Source organism: Enoplosus armatus, chromosome 7, assembly GCF_043641665.1.
Source record: "Enoplosus armatus isolate fEnoArm2 chromosome 7, fEnoArm2.hap1, whole genome shotgun sequence".
Lineage (NCBI taxonomy): Eukaryota > Metazoa > Chordata > Actinopteri > Centrarchiformes > Enoplosidae > Enoplosus > Enoplosus armatus.
The window spans coordinates 9,775,131-9,798,392 of NC_092186.1; the positions used below are offsets into that span (position 1 = coordinate 9,775,131).

Sequence of the window (23,262 nt, forward strand, 5' to 3'; positions counted from 1 at the left end):
CATTTCCTGACTCACCAAATTGCTGAATGGCCCTGTCTGCACTCCAAGGCAGCTCTAAGGTCATGTGGACCCTCCGCCTCTGGTTTTTCACTCGCTTGTCCGCCTGCAGGGAAATCCCAGAGCTGGCCGCCTCTGAGATGATGGCCACCAACTGGAGGAAAAGAGGTTTGGATTATTGGTGGAGATCTTATTGAACAATGTTTATAAAGCGGTACATTTCTGAAAGATACAAATTGTGAGCAGCCTATCAAGTCGTGAATCTTTGCATGCAAGACATGTATCTAATTGATTGGTGTATCTGACCTTCTCTCCACCCATGAAGCGATCTTTCTCCTTGATGTTAATGTGCTCAATGGTAAGACCCTGCTCAGCCCGTGACTCGTAACGGACGCTGCCATCAGGACGCCGCACCACACGACCCTTACGACCAGTCATCTGCAGAAAAAATATTCATCACGTCTAGTGTTTGTGAACATTGATGGGGTGACAAGTGGAGCTTATTAAATACCCCTGGCAAGAGAGTTTCTAGTGTTTAAGGCTCGTACCTCTGAGACTTTATCTGGTCCTCCAAACTTATCGATGAGCTCGTCCAAGGTATTGAGAGGTAGTTCTTTTCCCAGTACGGATATTTTGTTGAGGAGGCCCTGCTTCATTTCCTCTATCCTGGCTGTGAATAGAAAGCAGAGGGTACATTAACCATGTAACCCTAATAGGCAAGAATCACAAAAACAACAGGGCATGGGAGGCTATAGTATCAGCTACTGAGTGGAAGGTAATTCCACTGTCTAGACATGCATCTGTTTCATCGACACCAAAATATGTTCAACACAAACTAAAGAAAGAGAAAAAAAACCCTCCCTACCTGTCTGGCAGCTAGTGTGGTTCACAAAGATGACATCATCATTGTCTAGCAGGGAGTCTGGTGAGGAGTTGGAGTCTGTGTCCATGCCATCGAAGTCGCTACTGCTGTCATCACTGATGTTGATCACACCGCCGCTGTCCACGGTGTGCTTGGGTACCTTGGGCTGGCGACCTCTTGGCTTCCCTGGTTGGAGACATGATATCAGAGTAAGAAACAAGATGCACAGCTTTGTGTAGCATCATTCAATGACAGGCCAAAAGATACACACAAGCACATAAGTATATCCAAACAACACTCTGTTAACTGTTAAATTAGACTGCAGGGCAAATGCCTAACATGTCAGCTGAGAACACATATAATGAGAGTGAAAAACATAATATGGGAATTGTTCTAATACTATTTAGGGGTACACATGCTGGCATGGTGCGATAAAAGTGCTGCATCTTCTTCACTTACGTTTTCTCTTATTCCCTGGTGCCTTCTCTCTCCTCTGTTTCTCTGAAGGGAAATGTTTCGTTACAAGAGACTGGAATACTCCCCTAAAGGAAAGAGATGAAGAGGGAGAGAAACTTTTATTCTGACAGCAAAGTGATCAGGACAACACAAGGGCAGTTGTGGCAGTTAGACACTCCGTACATTCCTGGTTTGGCCTCATTATAGCTGTATATGTGTTGACAGGCAGATGAACATGTTGATTGTGATCTAATATGCTCAGACATTCAGGCATGTCTGCTGTGAGAGGTTTAGAGTCAAACAAGTTCAGAGCACTCAGCACCTGTACCTTCCCTGACTTGTTTTTCTTGGCCGATTGTTAAATCGCTGCCAATAAATAAAGAGAGTGTTTGATTTAATTGAGGATAAACGGTGAGGACTTACTAATGCATGGCCTCAATACTTGTCATTTTATAGAATATATGTGGTGAATACTGGCAAATTATATGACAGTTTGATGAAGCAACAAAATGACAGAGAAGAAACCCGCCAACTGCTATGGCTTCCAGTAAACAGACAACAACCCTTCCAAACAGGGTCAAAAAGGTATAAGAAAGATATCAAGCGGGAAAATATAAAACTTTTCCTGCTGTGAGTGAGTATTTAGCTGTTCAGACAGAAGCCCAGTGAAGACATTTTGTCATTTTTAGTGAATATTCTTTCAAATAAACCTATCTACATAGAAACAACAAACCAACAGACAAAATATTCCTTTTTCACTCACTCTGCTGCAGAAACAAATCTGTCGAGATGCCCGTCATTCTCATCCAGGACTTCCCTGGTGCGTGACTCTCCAGTAGACTGCAGGCCGATAACGATGCACTGCGGTGGAGAGAAACAAATAACACATCATCAACCAAACAGGTCTACTGTGTTACCATTACTGTGGACTCATTCCTGGTGTCACGATGACACATATTATAACATCCTTGTGGAATTTTCTAACAACTAAAGTGCACTCAACTCAACCTGTGTACAGGGAAGTGCAAAAAGAAAATCTTAATGTCACCTGTAGATTTAACAAATAACATCCAAAACTCTGCTGTTCCTGTGCAGACAAAGCAAAAAATTGGCTACAAAGGGACATTCATTTACCAGAAGTCCTGCAGCAGTTCTCCGCACTTACGCAACATCTATAGAATTTCAGTTCCTGCTTGGATCTTCCTCTGGGTCATTTATAGTCTTCTAGATTATACATACTATATGACTCAGTGTTCAAGAGTGTGTTGTGCTGACCTTTCCGGCTTGCAGCTCTTTTTGGGCCAGCTCCACCAGGCAGCGGACCTTGGCAGCAATACAGAGGTATTTGAAGAAGCGCTGGTGAGATGACCAGAACTGCCCCCACAGAGACTTCCTGCTGACCAGGCCCAGCTCATCAGCTGCACGCATGAACACCTGCAACGCCTCCGCCCACTGGACACAGATTCCAGATGTGAATAGTCACTTTAAAGTACACTGGGATTTTCTTTTATCTCCCACACAATACCATAAGCATACACAAACACAATAGACACATGACGCTCACCAGTTTGGCAGCTTTGTTATAGACCAGTTTGAAGTCACCGTCCAGTCCGATCTCTTCAATGCGGAAAGACACCCCTGAGAAGCTCAGCTGCCTGGCAATGTACATCCCGCTCACTTTCATGTCCATGGCAACAATCTCCATGGCACCGACACCTCTGTATACATAACGCATATAAATTATTCAACATAATTCAATCATGGGTCAAGCAGACTTTACCACAAACTGATAGTAAGGTGTTTTCCAGTAAGCACAGCGATTTGAAGATATGTATCCACATGATTGAAAGGCTCTCTCGGAAAACAAAATGCTTTTGAGTTCAATTCTGCAACATGTCAGCCTACAAACCTCTTCTCGATGGCGTGCAGGAAGTCATCAAAGGTTCTGAAGGGTGTGCCCTCACCCCAGATTCCCAGGCGGCTCATATAGATCATGTTCTTTGGCTCAGAGGCACCTGGGGGCAGAGATGACAAAAATATATATTGTAAAATCCTCGTTGTATTGCATTACGTGTGTGAGTGTGTGTTTAATTGTGTGTCAGCCTACCTGTGGCACTGGCATACACCACTCTGGCCCGTGGCAACTTGTTTTGCAGGTCAAGCACTGCCTTGCCCATCTTTGTAGATGTGGCATTCTTGGCTTTGTGGCATTCATCAAAAATAATCTGCAATGGGGAAAGGTCAAGGGCAAACAACGCAGACATGGAACACCAATTTGTGTTAGAAATGACTGTTGAATGTGAGGTTGTTAAAATGAAAAGGATACAACTCCGTCAAAGTCTGGCTTGCACCAATCTAGGATCTGTTTAATTCTCGTCCGGTGCTGCCCTCCTGCCTGGCTCTCTCCAATCAGCGCAGAGTATGTTGCAAACAGGACTCCTTCTGAGGTAGCTGTGTCTCCATACTTAATCTGCAACAACAAATCAAACATTCAAAAGACGGCAGTAGTATTTGTGAGATTTATATGAACATTTACAGAGCCACACAGTCACCAAATATAGCTTTAATTTTCCGCTTGGATGCACGTATAACTTATATAACACATAACAGTTGCAGAACAAAACAAATCAGCTTGTCACGCTAATTCCACCCGGACTCACCTTGTTTAAGGCATGCACAGGAATATTCGGTGCATCTATGTCTTTGAGATCTCTCTCTGCATCAAATTTCAGGTCATTGGATATGCTGAACCTGAGGGCAGGAACAGGAAAGTCAGTAATTCAGCTTCTGCACAAACTAGCCCCAACATGCTGAATACACTGTGGCATACAACAGGATACAAAACACAATTATATACATCAATTATTGAAACCCAATGAAACTACAGTTGATGTTGTTTCAAACTGGTTTTAAGATCCCTCTATGAGGTCTACCAGAGTAGTAACTCTCTCTTACCATAGAGATTTCTTCCTTCCCTTAAGGAAGTTCTCCAGGATGATTCCTGCCACAGTGCGACCCTTTCCGACCCCGGCCCCATCTCCGATCAGGAAGCCTGCCCTCTGGTTGTTCTGAAGGATAACCTCGTGTTGCTGGGGACGCACAGAGAGCAAATGCATGAACAAACATTAATCATTCATAGCTCCAAAATGAATACGTGCTTTATGAATGTATATGTATACGTGAGCCTGTACCTGGCAGCCGTAGATGATGGCCTCTAGCTGCAGAGCGGACAGCAGGCCACAGTTAATAATTGACTCGGGGATAGACAGAGTGTATGTGATGTCAGGAGGAGGGACGCTGGATAGCGTGTTGGTCTCCACCACTATGTCAGGATGAGAAATTCCTATAGTGGCTGAGGAGAGGGAAAAAACAGAACATCAGTTTAAAAGAGGGGAAAATGTTGCGTGTCATGTCATACTAAGAAGAAAAATGTAGATGCATTAATAAGTCACAGGGTGATGACATTCAGTCTAGTGACCTACATTTTGAAGGTCTGTACTCAGCATATGTGTCCACATGTCCCAGTTCCTCTGTCTCCTCTTCCTCAGCATCCTCTTCTTCCTCTGGTGGCGGCTGGGGTCTCTGAGCCTGGGAACACCAAAGAGACTTCAGTAATGTAATTCACATTAATAATAGCCACATTTGGGAGTTACACTTGTTGTTTCAGCTTAGTTGAAGACGAGTTAGGAAAGAGACTGTTGCTGAAAGTCAGAGGCAGGGGAGCAGTGAGTAAAACGTTAGTGCAGCACATCTAGAGCTCCTTGTCAAGGAATGTTAACTAGTGCAACAGTAAAAAAAAATGAGGCTGAAAGGTGCATTAAACCAGCTAAAGAAGAATGAATGACAGCTTTAAAACATGTTTGTAATTGAAGACAAAAGAGAGATTTACATATTCAGGCAACGTCAGATTAATGTTATCTGAGACACTGGAAATGCAAAAGGGTCCCATTTTGACAGACAGGTCAATGTTACACTGGCTCTATTCTTGTCATGTAAAATATTTACATGGACAATACAGTATATGGAATAATCTGTTCTCTATGCAATGTGCATTTGCAGAATGTCCAATACATGCAGTATTTAGCAATGCTTTCATCATCTACAGTAATACAGCCTTGCCAAAGAAGGCTCAAGCGTTATAATTGCACTCATCACATACTACTACCTTCATGTACTGCACTGTCAAAATGAGACCCTCAGCAGATTAGATTAGTGGCATGTTATGTTGCTTTGTAAAACAATCTAAGCCTTATCTCGTATTGCAAACACACAGTTAAAGAACAGCTGCACATTAGACATATAACATAATCTGCATATCTGTATGCCAATGATTAGGCTCTTCCAGTTAGAGAGCTTGGTTTCATTTTCAGATTGGAGAGGTTGGTGCGGCTACCTGGAATCCTCCTAAAGGTGGGGTGCTGATAATAGCAGTTATATCATCCAAACTGGCCAAGCCATGAAACCTGCCGGTGCCATTTAGCTGTCAACAAAACATAAAATGAAGAAATACACAAACACAAATAAAAACAGTGCCAAATGCATAAGAAAAGAAACAAAAACATGACTAATGATCACTGTATGTGTGTGTTGTCTGTATATGTGCATGAGAGTGTGTGGGCAATGAACATGGATGTCTGATGGAGCAGCACTCAACAAAATGCAATTTGTTGTCTGGCGGTGAAAAGCCAGCGACAACAACAACAAAAGGCAGATGAAGCTGTGTGTGTCTGGGAAACATAATGGATGAAATGAGGGCAGAATGAAAAGGAAAGCATAAAAGGCTTTCAGAAGGCAGCAGAAATAAATGTACTCTGATCCATATCAAAAAGATATCCCTGGACCCGTCTAATTCAAAGAGGACTCAACAGCAACGCGGGCAGGGATAGAGGAACAACACTTGAGAACAAAGTTGCTCCTCTCAGATCACCGACCATGATGTACTGCAATTCAATGAGTTTCTTTTTGAAGGGACAGTACACCAGAAACAAAGATGATGATCATTATTATAGTCTCATACATGTCTCTGTAGCAAACAAAATATTGCAAACTTGCATGAGAAATGTTAAACAAAAAATATGTTTTTTGAAATTAAAAACTATTTGAACATTTCCGTACAGGGTCTATGAGCAACTATAGAAGTGGTCAGTCAAGTGGAGCCGATGAGATCAAGGTTCATGAAGCGCTCTGGCTGCAATTTCAAAATAGCTGCTTACAAAGGGAAACAGTCATTCAGTCTATTTCAGTATTTACATTGTGAGAATAATGGATGACTGAAGTAGATTTGCATTTGCAAGTCAAAAAATATCTGGACAAGAGCATAACGGCCTTAGCTCAGCAAAGACTACCCAGTCACAGTGTTATAACTGTATTCGTTTATTTTGTCAATTTGTCAGGTCTCTGTGATGATACTATTTGTTTGTGCTTGTCAAGAGCGAAAGCTTAGAAAAATGGTGGACTTGGTGAGACTTATGCGGTAAGAATATATTCCTTTTAAACCACTGTGAAAGGTTGTAAGATACTATGCTTGATACGGAGCACAGAGTCGGTTACTGTGTCAAACTTACAATTTCAGCATCAGTAAATCATTATTTGTCTAGTGCTTAAAAAAGATTATTTGAGAATGCAGGGCATAAGACATGGTTGAAATATTCAGTAACTCATCATGGTAATTAATTGTTAAACAAATTATCTTAAATCCATTACACAATATATGGGTGGCAAACAAATTAAATATTAATAAAAGAAAACATTTGTTTTCAGTGTATAGATTGCAATGACACCTGGGTTGAAATGGAGTTTTCTGTATATTCAGATGAATGAACACGAACCCAGCTACACCATGAAAGTCCCACCTGAGAGCGAAATGTGGCAGTGAGCCAGAGCAGCACTAATGTTTACAGCAAGAGGGACAATCTGACCCTTGCTGCTGGTGCTTGTTTGTCAGCTCCCCAGTACAGACATGCATGTGCTGATTTAAACAAGTGTTTTACATAATAGTTGTAAGATAAGCAGTTGGAGTAGTAATGAGTGTTTCTGGTAATGTGTGTGTGAGTGCTTGCCACTGACCTCTAGCTGGCTCTGTGCTGGTGTGGTGGTGGCGGTACTAGTGTTGACGTCCCAGAGGGTGGGCACTGTGTCCAGTTTGTCTGGGCTGATGAAGGGCTGGGCATCAGCATACTCTGACAGAGAGTCAGGCGGAGAGGAGAACAGAGAGTTTGTGGAGAGGTCATCAATGCAGGACAGGTCCTAAAAGCAGAGAAAGAGAGGAGGTGTTGAGTTCAACCTCTGAAACAGGGCAAAATATGGCGCAGAGCAGCGAGTCACGCTGATTTCCTTGAGCGTAAAAAAAGTCTAATATTGTGACATAGATTCCCAAATCAAAACCAATGTATGCAACCATAGCCAGGCACAGCCTTTCCAAATACTCCCTTTCCCATCAAGCTTCATGGGGAAATAATAATATAAATAAACTATAAATCCTAATTATATATCCTACTTCAGACACAGCACACAGGTTGTGCAGCAGAGGAATAATAATTGTTTACTTCAGAAATAAAAAAGGTGTGGGATGTGAGGAATGGATAGAAGTGAACCACAGACAATAAAAGATGGCACACTCATTCTGGAGCTAATATTGCCCTCTTTTGGGAGTAACACGAGTAGCCTAAACAAAATCTAATCACACACAGATGTGTGAGAGTGAGCACGTAAAATAGAAAGCGAGGGGACATAACGAGAGTGCTTGTGTTTGTGTGTGTATGTGTGTGTGTGTCATTTCAGCCATGGCTGCCTTCCAGTCGCCCCTCTATTCATATCCTTTCCAAACCATTAGCATGCCATGCTCTTTAACTAGCCTCTCACAGGCACCCCTGGGCCCCCTGAGACTTATAAACATGGATGTGGGGAGATAGGGATTGAGTGATGGGGGGGGGGGTATATTTGGAAATGGGAGTAAGGAGCTCTCCATTTAATGTGTGTTTGTCTGCGTGTAGTCCTCAATGTGTGTGACTGCATGCATGTATATTTATACTCATTGGATCATGTGTGGAAGTTCCCACACCCCCATGTTTCTACTACACCCTCCAGAAGACCATGAAGGAGCCTTCAATACTATCAGAGGGTCCAACTTGCTAATCAGCAATTTCATTTAACTGTTCATGTCACTTTTAAGGAAAATTTACTTTCCTTATTTCTTTCCTTATTTACTTAGATGACATGATTTATACCACTTTCATGTCTGTATTGTATACATGAATCTACCACCAGCAGCTAGCTAACTTAGCTTAGCTAAAACAGTTGCCAGGCAATCAGCAGAGACCTCTTGGACGTTACTGGTCCTGACCAAGAAAGAGTTACACTTGTTCACATAAAAATACTGTTCAACCATAAGCGGTGATGAGTGGAGCTGAAGCACAACATGCTATTATAACAAAAGGAAAAACCTATGCTGTGAGAACCCAAAGTAAAAACAAACAGTCTCGAAACATAAATTATTAGATATTATGCTGCCTGAATCTCAACAAGATGCTGCTACTGATTAATGCTGAGAAGCTGTGCTGACTTCTGTCATAGCTGCCCGTGAGCCATTACTCACAGTTCAGCTGAAAATGTTTCACAGGCATGAGAAGACAGGACGTAGAGCTCGTAGTGTTAACATGACTACATCATGTGGAAACAGGGGCCTAGCGAGGGTGGTAAACAGCAAGCAGACATCTGACGTTAGAGAAACAACTCGCTGACCGTAGTGTGCAGATGTTTGTGTATTGGAAAGAGAGCTTTTTCAAGGGTACGGCACTCAGCTTATCAGTGTTTGCTGGGAGCTCTATGATTATGCCTTTCTATTCAACTCTCTCACTCTACCTTTCTCTTTCCTTTTCTCCCTGTGTGTGTGTGTGTGTGTGTGTGTGTGTGTGTGTGTGTGTGTGTGTGTGTGCGTGTGCGTGTGCGTGTGCGTGTGCGCGTGCGCGTGCATGTGTGAATGTTTCCTGAGGGCAAGATCAGGCATGAGCTCTGAAAGCAGGCTCTCCAAAGTTGTACTGCCCCGCAGACAGCAGTGGAACAACTGCATTTTCTAGGGTGACAGAGGGTTCGCGATAAAGAGGGTCCCTGTAAAAAATATCACAGCCCCTCCCGATCATATAACCTGTCACTTTCTACCATGTTTCTTTTCTCAATTTTCTTTGTTCCTCCTGTCAGCTGTGTGTCTTCCTACCCCATCCTGTGCTGTCTCCCCCCTGCTCCCTCCTTTCTTGGCTTGCCTGGCTGAGGATAGATGAGTAAACAACAAGGCTTGGAAAAGGGACACTGTGTCACCAGAGGCATCATTCCACAGAGGCGTAATTGTGGAAAATCACAGATAAACACATAGACATGTTTTTCACCATGAAAAACAGAATTGATTTTTTCTTGCAGCAGACAAACATTTGATGAAGAATTTTGTTACGACCATATATGTGATGAAATCTTTTTTTTTTTTAAATCCACTTTATCAGAATTGATATGAAAATACAGCTTAACTTGTTACAATTGAAGTTAAGAGCTGTCGTAATGGCTTTGCTTGTAAAATAGTTATGTTATGAAACCCTTAAAATCTTAAAAGACTTCAATGTGCAGCAGCACAATGGATTAATTCAAGCTCAAGCTGAAACTAGCCCTAAATCTATTTGTTCTGCAAATATGTGATTTGTATTTAGACTTTCGGGTCATTGCTCTGCGTTATGTTACCATGCGACTTTTTCACATCATGCAAATTCATGTAAGAGAGCATACTATGCTGATGCAGTGTTGTTATTAGGACGACCACCAGTCCGGAGACGGAGGTATCACAGAAAACTGCAGCAGGTTGATTGGTGCTATCCAAGACACGGCCGACCTCAGCACCATGCTAATCGAGTTGTTAAGCAGAGCGTAACAGAGGCAGCAGTGTTTGTCCCCCGGCAGGCCTGTACCCAGGGCTAGTTCATCTACTGTTCCTGAGACTGGGCCCTGCCAAGCAGAGATAAGGCTTGAATTCCAACTGCTCTGATGGTAATCTGCCTCCTTCCACAGCACACAGCCGTATAACTACTAATCCTCTCTCTCTCCCTCTCCCTCCCTCTCTCCCTCCCTCTCCCTCTCCCTCCCTCTCCCTCTCCCTCGCAATAAAAGAAATATCTGAATGTATGTGTGTTGTCTCTCTGAGTGCAAGTGTTTCTTTCAGAATTGCTTTTAGGGAATTAAATCTGCTTGAAAGATGAACATGTGAAAGCCCATTTGTCAACCTTCCTGTTTGTTTGCCTTTCACATGTTCCTCTTACATTTCAGTTTCTCCTCTGTTATGAACGCTAAAGCCAGCAGTATATCTTCCCCTTACAACCTACATAGTGAAGAAGAAGCCACGGACAAATACTGGCATCCTTCTGACCACTAGTCTATAACATGGCGCAATCTAAACAACCATGCACTCTAATTGACTTACTGTGAGAAGCTCTGTACAGAAGCTTAACACACATATGCATGTACTGTACATCACACCATGTATCCACAGAAGCGGTAAATTGTGTTTGAGAGTTTGGATAATGACAGTTGTCTGCCTGGCGATGATTAATGGAGGCACATAGCAGAGAAAAAAAAAAGGCAGCAACAAGCCCCTCTAGTTCACAAGACGCCTGCAGAGGTGCAGAGCTGCTTGATGGTTGTGGTTGAAGGTGGTGGTTATCAGGTCAAAGAATCAGAACTGGAAAAATACACTACTAGAACCGCCCACTAACAGCTTGGCTACATCATGTGTTATAGTTGATGTATTTACAGTGTGATGAGTAATCTGAAACAGTGTCGCACAATACTCCCCTCAAAAAAAAACCCAGTGCATCCACGATCATGAGGTAACTGCTACAAAATACATTCAGGATAAAATAAATATTAGCAACTACACAACGATGAAAAAGCTTTTATCGGCACTACTCACCGTTTCTGACATAATGACTACAATGACACTGGTTATGAAACAGCCCCTATGATAAGCTCACACGCTACCATTCAAGGAAGTCTAACAGCCATAACTTTTAGTTAGCTTTATAAACTATAATTCCCATGGCCCGTGTAACTCTTGGTCCTTAGTATTAAAAAGGAAAAATGCCGTCATGACGTAGACCACTTGGGTTAAAATACATGTAAGGTTTATCAGTTAAGAATCTTTCTTAAGCACATGTCCTCAAAAGAATAAGTTCAGTAGAAGCAGCTTGTGTTTCCAGATAAGCTCCATTATGTTACAAGCATGGCCTCTCAAATCAAATTGAGGATAGTCGGATAGTCGGGTGTGATGCAACAAGATTTGGGGGTTTTCCTCCCCAAGTTGGTATGGTCAAATCCTCTGTATTGCAGTTCTGGTCACTGTCCAACCGGTCAAAGCAGATGACCGCCCACCTCGAGTCTGGTTCTGCTCGAGGTTTCTGCCTCTTAAAAGGAAGTTTTTCCTTGCCACTGTCGCCAAAGTGCTTGCTCATGGTGGGAACTGTTGGGTCTCTGTAATAACATTATAAAGAGTCGGTCTAGACCTGCTCTATTTGTAAAGTGTCATGAGATGACTTTTGTTGTGATTTGGCGCTATATAAATAAAATTGAATTGAATTGAATCAAATTGAATTGCTAACTCTAGTGTTGTCCAGGGGGGTATATGAACAGCCACATGCCAGCTGTGACACACATGGTGTTGCAGCTGCTACTTCTCACCAGAATTTTCTTTGGCATGTTGCAAATGTCGGCAACAGTTGACATGTTGTCACTGGTGCAACGACAGGGGCACGATTCCTTACCGACTTTCCACCTGTAAAGGCCCCCAATTATTTTTGATGCAGTTCATAACCAAGCCAAAAGGTCGACAATTTCTTGGACCAACCTAAGAAAGAAATTACTTTTTCTGCCTTTACGTTTTGTTACTGCTACATATGAGAAGCTACAATATTCCTGCTATCAAAAGGCAAACTTCAGGTAAGAACAACTGCATATAGTCCCAGGCCACATCCTGTTAAACTCAATAACCCGCCTCAGCACAAGGCCAGGCTGCGGCCCCAGGCAGGCAGGGCCAGGTCCAGGGCTTTCCCCTCCTACACACTGCCAGCTTGGCTGCTTTTCCAAGGCCCGGAAACAAGTCACCCACCCCTCCCACTTACCCCACACACCCACATATATACACAAACACACACCTCAAATGACCTCACCATCTCACCAATACATTTCTGTCATCTCTTGCTTATTTTCTCCCACTCTTTTAAACTCCACCCCCCTGTTTCTCATCCCGTCCCCACCTTTTCTCCCTGAACTTTCAGCCTCGCATTTTGGGAGATATTATCACCGTAACATAGCATGTAACACTGTAACATGAGTTAATGGCAATTATAAACACCACTATGCACCAAATCATGTAGAAAATATACACATAAATCCATGCCTACTACTGAACTCTGTGGCGCATACTGACTAGCCTACTTGGAGTTTTCACAAAAAGTCGTTAAGGTCTGTTAACCCCGTCAATGAGCACTGAAAGCTACAGTTCTATCTGTCAGTTTCTGTGCTGTGTGGATGAGGGTGGGGTGGTGGGACGGAGGGTTATTAAATCACCCACCCCACTCATATAATCAGCTGACTAAAACAACCCCCACCCCAGGCTCCCCCCTCTGGGGTCAGCTGTTGACCTTGTAGTCAACAGAACCTGATTGATGGCCAGCGTGTGCCTGTGTGCGTGTGTGTGTGTGTGTGTGTGTGTGTGTGTTTGTGTGTGCGTAAGTGTGTATCTTTTCATGTGGCAGGTCTAGGGAACTGGAACTGAAACTGAAAAGCCACCACTGGGGTCTCTCTTTCTGTCTGGATTATGTTATGCCAAGCTGTCTGCGTGTCCTACATCCCTGACATATCTGTTGGGCTGTGACGTTAATAGGACAGCTCCAAGCTTTCCTTTTCCTTGACCTTCTCACGGACTTAGAGCAGACACCGACTTTTTGGCAAACCAGCTCTTTGATTGACTTGCTATTGAGGAGACTGGTAGCAGCAAGACCACTTTTGAATTCAATATTAAATTGATTAAAATGACTCTAGAACGACATGCAGACATAAATCAGCTTCTCCTGTCACAGTGCTTTGATCCAGGAGCCAATTTGTCAAAATCTTTATGAGTACCCATGGAAAGTTTTACATCTTGTTTTGGTCTCTAAGACCCTTTAGTCACACAACACCAGGCCAAAAAATACATTTAAACACAACACAGCTGTCCTTCACAGACAACGAAAAGTATCGGGTCTAGAGAACTGCTCATCACTGTTTAAGCTGTTCCACTGACCACAAAGAGTTCCACTTAGGACCCCCGGCAGGCCAAAACTGATGTTAAAAGGCAATAATATTTAAACAGTGTTAACAAACATTTAATGAGTTTGTTCTTAAGACTCAGGTTGACCCTTCTGTGCTGAAATTAAAATGTATTTTGAGGGGATGGTTTGAGAAATATTGAGAGATTATCTATTTTCATTGTATTTACATTTTTATAGTTGTGGGGTCAAAAGGAAATTATTTTGTCATCTTTGTCCAGCCCACGGACAGCCAAGTCTAGCCTATCCCTGACCAACAATCCTAAGCCAATCAAAGCGGCATACCGGGTCCAGCAACCTCCTGACAGGCAAGCCTTCATGTCGTGCCAAGACTGAGTAAAGCAAGCCAGGGACAGCTTGCTGCTTACAAGTCCTCTGGAATTTTCCAGTGTTTTCATATGTTCTGGAAAATAAAAGGATGTCATGTCAAGTGTCCCAGCTAGCTGCCGAGTGACGGAGCTGGTTCAAAGAACCGTTCTGCTGGTTGTGTATGTAGGAGAGCATGAAGCTTATACTGAGCTGACTACTAGAAACTAAAGCTTTACAATGCACACACGTGAAAAGTAGCACAAGCTGCGAAAAACAGAAAATGACAGGACAGAGCCAGAAAAAGAGAGAGAAGCAATGAGAGAGATTTCATCTATTAGGTATTTGGTCACCAACAGAAGAGGTGCCATGAGGCAATCACAGAGGCACATTTCAATAGTTTAAACTTACATCTTGAACTGATAGAGGAGAAACATTTATAAAAAAATATAAGAAACAAAGCACACGAAAAATGACTCGGTGTGTGTGTGAGTATTTGTGTTTGAATGATAAAGTAATTGCATGTGTGAGCCTGCATCCTCAGTGCTGAGAAAAGTGGATGTGAGGGGAGTGTTGACGCAAGATGACGTCTCAGTTATGCAGAAATTTCAACATACCACACAACACTTGCAACAGGGGCAAACGCTGTCATTTGTAACAGCCACATGCAACGTGGCCTAGAGAATAGCTGAAAAGGTTATTCAACTCTCAGTGAAACTATTTGACTATGTCAATTGCTCAAAACTAGTTGCACACAGTTGAGAAGATTATATTCTCTGTAGAGGATAAAAACAGACACTCGTGCAGATGAGTTTTACCCCTGCTAGCTCATGCTCTAATAGGAACCGGTTAGAAACATGAGTACCTTTTTCATGTTGATATATGTGTAAATTGGTATCATACAGTACAGGCTAAACTCAAATTCAAAGTGAAGGCTCTCAGTGACGAGAAATTAACGTTTTACTATATCTTATTTTTACTTGCTCTATGTGGTCTCATACTAAATAGCAAGACAGTTTGCAGTTGCATGAAATCATACATCAGAAGTGTATATATTCACAGGTTTCTGTAGTACCTCACATAACCTTGGTCTCTTTTATCTTGTGCTTGACACACCCACACGTTCACACACCTGTGGTCAGTGGACTACTATCATGCTGTGACTCAGGATGGTGGGCTCGTTGCCCGTAAGTTGCTGATTTGGTTCTTAGCCAAGAATCAACTGCTAACAGGGGAGGGGATTTACTCTTTTACAACCATGGGACACCAGCCACTTTGACTATGACGACAAGTCGACTAACCTTTCACTTCATGACAGTTGCTTGTTGGCTGACAGAGAAACTTACAGAAAATAATTCTTATCCTGACTATCATGTGAAACATCTCAAGTTAAAAGAACCCTCTAAAACATTTATGTTACACACTGGGGGTAAAAGGGAATGTGCTTCACCCCAACCCAAAACAATTTTCATCAAGTCAAACAGACTAGTGTGACATCCCACCAAGTGGAAAAATGAGATGAACAACTAAACAATGGCTTGTTTAAAACAAATTTATTGAGCACTTCTATGACTGACAGTACAGACAGAAAGAGAGGGCAGAGAGAGAGAGAGGGATGTGACATGCAACAATGACCAGCTTTGTGTCTTAACCATTCGCTACAGGACTCCCCCTGATTTATTTATTCTTTTTCAATAGCACAAAATGTAATTTCAATGTGTGATGTCCTTAACCTACATGCATACATTGAGCCAGAGACAGATACACGCTAGACAGGTCACCAGTCTATCACAGTGCAAACACATATAGACAGACCAAGACATTCACCGTCACATTTACACCTACAGGCAAATTTTAGAGCCATGTAACCTGCGTGTCTTTGGGCTGTGGGATGAAACCGTAGCGCTCCATATGCAGACATGAGGAGAGTGTACAAACTCTGAACAGAAAGGCTGACAGCTGGCCAGCTGGTCAAACCCTTCTCACTGCTAACCACTGGGCTGCTATTCCACCCTTAGTCCAATAACAGCCCTACAAGAAATCCTACCTCTACAAAGCTTCTCATATTTTGATTGATTTAAGTCTGCATCAAAGAGGGGCTGATTCAACTCTGTGACTATTTTGGAGGCTATAGGTTGCAAGGTGCAAGTATATAGAGAGAGTGATTACAAGTCAATGTGGTAAGAGAAATGGCTATTTGACTTGTATACATACCGTCTTGAATGAAAAGTGGTTATCACGTAAATGTAGTGAAGCACTGCATTAGTAAGATGTATTTTTTACTTTTATTTTATTTTTCCAAAAAAAGGGACTTAATAGTTCTTGCTGGTGACACATTTTGACTTAAGTGTAGAATTTCAACAAACAATCACATGGGTATGTTTTGACATTTTAAAGGAGAAAAAAAAAAGGACAACAACAAGGCATTAACACGGAGTGCTACATTTTCCCCACTTTGCCATCGCTACAGGCGACCGCTGATGCATAAGAGCTGAAGTCACTCGTTAACAGTAAAACTAGATGCTCCGTAACACCTGCACTCTGACATCTTCATCGGACTGCAGCGGCTGTCCTGTTTTCTGTCAGAACTAGCATATTTACTGCGTCTTAGTAGCATGAATTGTTTTTAATGCCCACCAATAATTAGCTAGAATATCGCCCTGTTGTGTTATCTTTTCACCTTTCACCACCCTGAGTTATATAATTGGTAGTTAATAGTTAATATAATTGGTGCTGATGTGCGATACATTTAACGCAATGCTCTTGAAATGGGTTTAATTATTGCAGACATAGTTAGGTATTGGTAAAAACAGCATGCTATATAAGCAAGGTGACAACCTTTAACTTCTCCTGCATTTATGCCATCCATACTCTATTTTCTCACTCCCTCATTCTCTCCACCACTCATCATCAGTCCACCCCCCTATGCTCTCACTCATCCTCACCATCATTGTTTATTCATTTCCCGTAAGCAGCACGCCTAGGTCATGTTTGAGGTTTAACGCAATACCAGGAAACTGACAGCATGTGCCCACCAAGAGGCTGCACTCCTGGCCTTAAAGGATAGTTTTTCAATTTTTCAAGTGTGTTTTAAAACAACAGACAGGCATTTTTCACTAAAAAGACTGTAGCTTAGGAAGAAACCCACTAACTCAGACTGCTGAGGTCTCAGAATATTAATCGCCCATCTCTTAGATTGGAAGCACATTAGGAAGGTATCTCTAAATGGCCTGTGTGAACAGTAGGAATGATTACAGCTATTAATGCTATTATGTTAAGATACACAAAATTGTGTCCATCCTTCAAGATTGCAGAACAGATTTTGATGTATGGATAATAACTACAGATGTTGTCAGAACAGATACACCCCAGTCAGCTTGCCGGAGAGAAACAGAAGCAAACGGGTCGAGGCTATGAATGATCCTGTAATTTAAGTCCATCCATCTATTTCACTGCCAGTGAGTAACTTTAACAACCTAATCTAAAAGAAAAATAGTGAAGAAGATAACTTGCCCTTTAACAGTGAAATTACAGAGAGGACTACAAATAAACTGCTCAACTTCATTGTGGTGTGTACTTCTTTCATTTAACAAAAACATGTTGATTAAAGCATAAACTACTTGAAACCACTGATTTTGTCATTTCTCTGGGGGAAGAAATTCCGGCATGGTTAGCGAGATTAGCCAATCAACTTAACCAGAAATTCAGTGGAAATGTGCTCAGCAAGCCTTGCACCAATAAAGCCATTAGACTGATATGAGCTGCAACTCCACCAACGCTGTGTAGTCTAATGAATGATGAATAAAAAAAACAATGCAGTTCTATTTAAAGTGCAGTAATACAATGGGCATATTTAATAGCCATCCAGAAAACAGACAAGAGTGCTATTTAGTCTGACAAGATATCAGGTTCTCGCACTTACTGGAAGACACAAAGGAGTGAGGCAGACAATCATTTGTCATAGTTCCTGGCTGGGAATGAGAGCCTCAAAGGCGCACCGGGAGAATGACTGGCAATGAAATTCACAGCCTGACTTGCTGACTGACTAACCGGACAACTTTCAATAGTGAGCCCAAGTCCTAAACATGGGTTACCTTCTTTGGTATTTTTCTCTTTCAACAAACAGCAGATGGGTCGTATCGTGAGCAGATAATGAGAAATTAAGCCTGGTCCTTGTCTAAAACTAAGATGAATGAAGATTTCTATTGAAAAAAAAAGGCTTTAGTCTAGCATGTGGCTCAGTCCTTGTCCAGGAAACCAGCCTTTGTAAGCACTAATGAGGAACTACTTTTAGATATTTTTAAAAATAGATTTTCACACTGTTTAGGTCCGTCACCTGCCACTAATTTAATACATTTAAATGTTATTTTAATAACAGATCAATTCCAATGTAGGCCAGGCTCCATACAGAAAACAGAGAGTAAAGGAGAATCACAGGCCTGCCTATACGGAAGTATCTTCTAAATTCATTCAAGGAAGTTAAAATCAAAAATACAGCCATGTGTGAGTAGCGAAGTGCTTACAAGTCTTCTAGATGTTCCTCGATAAGGACAATAAAAAGTCTTCACACAAGCAGCTTTCAATTAGTCACAATTCCTCATCCAACAGTTTCAATGACTGACCATGACATGAAATATAAAAATAGTTTAACAAAATAACAGCAAGTCTTTAAACAACAGACTTGATATTCAGAGTAATATATACAAAAAAGAAGCAAACAGTACTAGTACCTTGGGAAGCGGTCGTCCCAGCTGTGAATACAATTTAGTCCAGAACTGCATGAGAGACATGGGTCCAAACGCTGCAGTATGGGGTACATACACACACACATACACTCCTGCTTCACCTTCAATCCCTGAATGCGACAGCCTCTTCCATGTGTTGGTCAAAGTGTTGATATTCACCTTACAGCTGGTGCACTTCAACCCAACGGTGGACTCTCACTAGTCCTTTCACAGTTCCTCTCTGGTTCAACACACACATTTGCCTCTACCGCAGGTACGCTCTGGGCAATGAGCTCACACATACAAACTCTGTGACTCTCACAAACAGACACAGGCAAGTCTAAAACATGCTTCCTGCTTCACCAGGACAGTCAGGTATTTGCATAGAGGGCTTAGTCATAGTGATTGTGGACTAGTTCCTCACAGCTCAAAAAAGGTGGTTGGAGAGTGAGTGAGTGAGTGAGTGAGTGAGAGAGCAGAGGAGGAGGAGGGGAGGGGAGGGGTGGGGAGAAGAGGGAGGGAGGAGGGAGGAGCTTTCAGGAAATGATGCTTTTGTTGGTAAGTGACTAGAGTTACTGGCAGTCGGGCCCATTTTACTGTACATGGTGTAACTCAACCGCATTTGTAGTGTAAACAGTATTGCGCTCTGGACCTGGACGCTTCTCACACCCTGCTGCTTACCGCTATGTTTAATGGGCCTGGGCCACTCTTTAATGATTATTATATTTAGAGACTGACTCCCTGCCTGGCTGACTGTCTTACTTTATACTCTGCTCTTTGTCTCTCTATTTGTCTGCACAGGCTCAGTTTCAAGGCTGCTGCTCTAGTAATGACTACTGATTAATATAATGATCTATAGCTTAAAGGTGTAAAAGCTAACGAGAAGGAAACAAACAAGTTGTCTAATTAGCTAATTGGGGCAGTGTGTCACTTATGAGAATACAGATGCAGACTTAACTATTAATTCAGCTCTGTTGTGTTCTTCGAAAAAGATTTGACATCCACATTTATAGTTTCCACATGGACCTCCAATAGAGGTTATGCTGAAAACATTAGAGACTGTTTAAATACCAAGGAGGCAGCTGAAGTGGTCAGGAATGTATTAACAGGTCAAGTGCAGCTGCAAGTCTGCCTATTCAAAAGGGTCTTTCAAGCATCAGACACTATCTGTGCACAATTTACACACAAATCATCATAAATGGTCATTCCCGCTTACTGGAATTGGAGCACGATTGATGAAAAAAAAAAATTCTGGGAATATGAAGACAAAAGGGTTATTTCAACAACTCCAAGACGCTGATCAAAAACAGTGTTCTTGCACTTGTTTTTCGAATATCGAAATGTAACCGTTAAACAGCCAGTCTTAAATGAGGAAATTGTGGTATTTAAAAACAGAAATTATGTGATTTCTCTCCTTCATGAGTGGAATAGAGGGGTCCATTTGAACATCCAGCTTCCAGGAATATGTAATATCAAGCCAGCAAGGTAAGGTACTGCAATGTCCATCTCTGCTGGACTAAAGGAGAGTCAGACTCTTGAGACGGAGTGGCGCCTGTCCATGGTGTCATCATGTTATGAGTGGGAATCCTCTGAATAATGTTTGAGTGTGTGTGTGTGTGTGTGTGTGTGTGTGTGTGTGTGGGGGGGGGGGGGGGGGGGGGGGGGGAATCGGGGAGGAATGAATCATTGATGAGTTTCTTTTGAATACTCAAACACGCCGTATTGCATCACAGCCTAAAGGAGGAAGGGTCCATGACTGACTTCACTGACAACACACAAACGTATAGGTGTACAGGCACTTCGACATGTAGTCTCATTGTCACATGCACATATGCACTCCTGCTGTTTTGCAAAAGCCTGGTGACAAACATAATTTGGCTGTCTAAGACCACATATGAGCAAAATTTGTTATTGTTTAGATTTCAGTCATTCTGATTTAATTTACAATTCTGATTTCAGGTCTCATTGATTCCTGGTTACATTTTTACTTCAGTTGGACGTGCTAGAATTAGCCTATCCTGGGCTGTTATGATTACGACTGCGTATATCAAAAATATATATACACACAGTGCCTGAACCATGCTGCAGGAAATACTTGTGTAAGTAAACTCGTGTAAGATGAACTTCCTCTGTTGCATGAGATTGTTTTTGCACAGCAACAATATTTTGCTGTATCACTAATATCTTTTGTGAGTGCTAGCATACTGTAAACACCATAAATGTGCACACTATACACAACGGGTAACTTGCAGTGTAAACACAAGTGCAGCAGATCTAAACTTTTAGGAATTATTAAGTATGTCTTTTATGTCTTCTAACAAATATTCAGTTCTTATAAAATACAGGATAGATAGAGGCTGAAAGATCTAAAGCAAATCTAAAACTAAAGTGGATCAGGTGGAGCACACAATCCCCAAGGAAAACAGTGCACCTATTAACAACCCTTCAAATTAACCTTTAACTTCCTCCTTTAAACTAGGCCATCCAAATGACAAAGCGTTACAGCATCTTACAAGGAAGTAACAGAGAACTACCAACTGATTTATATCCTGATTAGCTTGCCACAAGAAAGTCAAGAAAAACAAGATAATTTTCTATGCCAGTAAAATAAAAGCCTGAGGCAGAGCACTTTTCAGTTCATAAAGATCTTCTTTGATCTTCTTTCCTTCAAGTACTGTAGCTCAAACGTGAATAAACATTTTGTCTTATTATATCACCTGGACTGGATTTCTAGATGTATTGTGCATATCTTTATAAAGATATCCTTGTAATTCAGTATGGCACATTTATTATCTGTCTGCTATAGGGTCTCTGGCGTTGCTAAGGTTCAAAAGTAAATGCATGATTGGAATATAATCCTGGGATCAGTGGACCTTATGCAGCACACCTCCGCGGTTAGGATATTTCAACCCAGTTTGAGACTAATTGGGGGTCTTTCTGTGTGGAGATGCATGTTCTTCTTGTGCCCACATGGGTGCTCTGGGATTTTCTCCCACTTTGAATACATATAAGAGAATGTTAGGAATTTACTCCCGCCATTGCCTTTGATAAAAAGGTACGGACTTTAACTCTCCAGCTGGCCTATGGGCGCTGAATAATGGCAACCCGTTGCTCCAGTTCAGGGTTTTGGGTATGATGTATTTAGCAAATAAAGTGATTCCAATTCTACAAAAAGCAAAACTGAAAAGAGCTGTAGATGCAAACTTAATGAATATCAACTCTTCCTAGAAAATGCACTGTGCACGAGTATGTGTGTAATAGTGACAGGAACCGCACAGAGAAAGAGCGAGAGTATGTAGCAAGAGACTAAGACTGTGAATGTGTCTTAGTGCAAGTACATGTGTACGTACAGTATACAGTAGGTGTGTTAATGTGTGTGCCTGCAGAGTGCTGTTCACTCTTTGAGGTTAGTGAGTGAATGAGTTGGGGTTTTTTTTTGTCTTACAGTAAGTCTTATTTTCATTCTGAAACTTTGCATAAAAGTTCACTTTAGAGCCACAAATGACCCAACTTAAGCCTAGACAGGTGTGCAGGTGTCACTGCGGAAAAGTGTACCAATCTCCTTCAAACCTCAGCGAACGGGTTTAAGATTCAACTTCTTTTAAAGCACAGTACTAGTGTTCTTATATGGTATTGGTAGCATTCTTTAATTACCTCTGCTGGTGTGTTGCACAATCAGCATGGTTGGAGTTTATCAGAGTTGATTTTACTTAAGATAAAGGACACCACTGCCTGCCATTAATTCTTATACAGAGAAGATCAACGTCGATCAGTAAATATGATGAAGCCTGGTGGAAGCCATGGCTTACCTGCATTGTTCCCAAGCTGAGTGTTTTACTAATATTTTATTTTATGGGGTCCTTAGTTTCCCAGTAACTCCCAAAAAAGGATCTAATGTGTTAATGTTATTTCTGGGGAGGGTTCCTGAAAAGGACCGTGCAAGTTGGTACTGACATCAATCAAGATCAATTATTGTAAGCTGTACGTTTTTTAATAAAGCCATTTTCTGGATCATTTAATCTGTGAAATATAAATATCTACGAAAGAAAATCTAAATAAAACACAAACATCTAGGACATTTGTGTCCCTTAAATTAGTGAACATGAATGAATTACTTACGATTTAATTTACTAAATTATGACCGATTTGATGCCTCACAGGGAAAAAAAGTTTTGGCGGAAGTTTCTATTAAGACATAATTGGGACATTTGCTGGTGCTATTGAAGCACAATTCAATTGTCCTCTTCAAATAAATGTTAATAAAAATGTGAGACTTATTGACATTGTTGCACAGTGGCCATGTATTCCATTTCAGTTATTAACAAGTGATATATTGTAATGGATTGGTAATCTAAGAAGGATATCAAGTCTCAAAGGGGAGTCTATTCATTCTAATACAAACAAACATTTGGCTCTTGTTTTCAAGTTACCAGCAATCTAGAGATGGACATCCTGTCCACATGCTCCAACAGTATGCTTCCTTACAATATGAGGATATTCCAACAGAGCTCTGGTGAACTACAAAAACAAACTATAACACTGTGGGAAGCCGTGCAAACCAAGATATTTCACTAATGAC

General features: G+C 41.7%; 1 protein-coding gene across 1 annotated transcript in view; it reads right to left on the minus strand.

Moving 5' to 3' along the window:
- Positions 1-23,262, minus strand: part of sbno2b (strawberry notch homolog 2b) — a 61,659-nt gene that overhangs the window by 12,826 nt on the left and 25,571 nt on the right. Inside the window, exons 5-21 of the mRNA XM_070909084.1 lie at positions 7,382-7,561; positions 5,709-5,795; positions 4,798-4,903; positions 4,507-4,667; positions 4,271-4,404; positions 3,976-4,066; positions 3,642-3,785; positions 3,423-3,540; positions 3,225-3,330; positions 2,880-3,033; positions 2,591-2,767; positions 2,079-2,176; positions 1,319-1,401; positions 863-1,045; positions 546-667; positions 304-435; positions 16-151 (exon numbers count right to left, since the gene is read on the minus strand). Of these exons, the coding sequence (XP_070765185.1) occupies positions 16-151; positions 304-435; positions 546-667; positions 863-1,045; positions 1,319-1,401; positions 2,079-2,176; positions 2,591-2,767; positions 2,880-3,033; positions 3,225-3,330; positions 3,423-3,540; positions 3,642-3,785; positions 3,976-4,066; positions 4,271-4,404; positions 4,507-4,667; positions 4,798-4,903; positions 5,709-5,795; positions 7,382-7,561 (2,212 nt within the window). The remainder of the gene's footprint in view (positions 1-15; positions 152-303; positions 436-545; positions 668-862; positions 1,046-1,318; positions 1,402-2,078; positions 2,177-2,590; positions 2,768-2,879; positions 3,034-3,224; positions 3,331-3,422; positions 3,541-3,641; positions 3,786-3,975; positions 4,067-4,270; positions 4,405-4,506; positions 4,668-4,797; positions 4,904-5,708; positions 5,796-7,381; positions 7,562-23,262) is intronic.